Source organism: Mus pahari, chromosome 14 (genome assembly GCF_900095145.1).
Source record: "Mus pahari chromosome 14, PAHARI_EIJ_v1.1, whole genome shotgun sequence".
In the NCBI taxonomy this organism is placed as follows: domain Eukaryota; kingdom Metazoa; phylum Chordata; class Mammalia; order Rodentia; family Muridae; genus Mus; species Mus pahari.
The window spans coordinates 29,905,984-29,908,016 of NC_034603.1; the positions used below are offsets into that span (position 1 = coordinate 29,905,984).

The 2,033-nt window shown below is 42.0% G+C and overlaps 1 protein-coding gene across 1 annotated transcript in view; it reads right to left on the reverse strand.

Annotated features, from left to right (window-relative positions):
* Positions 1-405: 405 nt before the first annotated feature.
* Positions 406-2,033, reverse strand: part of Akap10 (A-kinase anchoring protein 10) — a 57,124-nt gene continuing 55,496 nt past the window's right edge. The window contains exon 15 of the mRNA XM_021211841.1: positions 406-1,748. Coding sequence (XP_021067500.1) covers positions 1,743-1,748 — 6 coding nt within the window. The 3' untranslated portion in view covers positions 406-1,742. The remainder of the gene's footprint in view (positions 1,749-2,033) is intronic.

A 2,033-nucleotide genomic window follows, 5' to 3' on the forward strand; every position in this document is an offset into this window, starting at 1 on the left:
TGACCTCAGAAGCACAAAATGCACAAAGAAATCACTAGAAAAGTATTTTAACAAAACCCACTAGTTTAAATAGCCAAGAGCATTACATATTCTTTTTTACTCTAAAACATGCAAAGGCAGGAGACTCTCAGAATCACATTTTACTCTATGGTCTTTATGTTGCTTTTCATTTAAAGTTTGAAGCAATGTGAAATGGATAGAAATACTTTGTTAAAAGAACAGACTATGCCACAACAGCACATACACTAATTAAAACCTCATGTCTATGTCTGCACCCAAACACAAGGATATGTCCAACTGGGGATCATGTCCTGGAGTTTTGTAAAACAAGTGGAAATATTAGGAAGGGTCAATATACTTCAACAGGAGAGCCAGAAATGCCCTGAAAGCAGGAAGTTGACACCATTTTAAATATAATTCATATATATATATATTTTTTAAAATCAAACACAATTAAATAGAATATGGTTTAAGTACATGAATACTTCAGAATAACATAGATGGTACATAGTACCAAAAACTTATACACAGCCTTTTTGCTTCTTCTGTTGAACAGTGTGCCTCTATACAATCAATATTGTAATGAAATAAAGTTTCTGTTCATTCAAGACTTTCCCCAAGGACAGAGGTGATTAATAATTATATATGTACATGTGTACACACACACACACACACACACACACACACCCTTTTGCAAATTCTGAGCAAAAGCAATAACACCTAAGAAAACTTTCTTTCTCTCTAAGCTGTTACACACAAGGAAGCACTGGCACCGTGAGGCTGGGGGAGTGTGCTTGCCAGCGGGGTGGCCCTGCCAACGTCTGTGCCACAAGTGCAAAGCCAACTAACCAGAAGGGCAGCGAGTGAGTCTCCTACTGTCTGAAGACAGGGAGGGAAAAGGCAACTGCACATTTCCCACTCACAGTGAAGAATTGGGGGGACACTCACAAGGGAGTGCTTCTGTCCCCACCTTATTAAGAAATAAAACCAATTTTGTGAATGTGTTCTAAGTACCACATGGGAAAACTGGAGCAATTGTTTTTCCCATGTGTACTGTGAAGAGGAACGAAGCCTCTGGAGCATAGCCTTCCGAGAGAGGAATGGGTCTCGATGCTCAGTAAACTAAGTCTGCCCCCTTGTCAGCAGAGGAAAGCCTAGCTTTAAGGATATATCACCTCAGGAGGGAAGGAAATGTGAACAGTGTGTTCTGTCAGCGAAGAGAAGGATGCATCACTGAAGCTTGACCCACGGCTCGCCAGCTTTCTAAACGAATGCTTCTGTGAAGGAAGACTAGGCAAGGAACTGTCCTCTGCTCCACAGGCTGCTGGCCCACACTGCCACTTGGAGATGCTCTCTCCAGGCAGGGCTGACTCACCTGTGACCTCTAGGAGACGAGAATGAAGCACCTCTGTCATGCTTTCTGACACAGCTGAGGAAGGAATCTGCTGCAAGCATGTGGTCCCTGTCTATCTCAGTGGGTATGGCCACTGGAAACCTAACAGTCTAGTAAGTCACCACCACCACTTTGTATCTTGGGACTCACTGTGTTACTGTCATGGGTGTCATCTATGTCTACATTTAACAACCGCTCTCGGACTGTCTCCCACTCTTTCCTGGAAACAGTGATCTAGCAGTGAAAAGAAATGCAGTGCTCCATTTTCATCGGCTGTGTTGAGGAATCCAACCAAAGGGGAAAGTTCTTATTTTTTTCAAAATCAGATTTCCTTATCTCTGGTTTCGAGTCATAGCTGGGGAAAAAGAAGAAAAAGTAAAAGGTAAGGTACATTCCGGTAGTAGGTGACATACTATCAGCACAGATGAAAAAAATGCCCAGCATATATAGCGCTTCCAGTGTGCCAGAGCTTAGGGCAGAGCAGGGTACTTTTTTGTGAGGCAAAGTATTAATTATCCTCAGATAATGCTGAGTTCACAGGAGCTTAAAGAAGCTAAGAATTTGGTTTTATTTTATTTTATTTTATTTTTGTTTTTTCGAGACAGGGTTTCTCTGTGTAGCCCTGACTGTCCTGGAACTC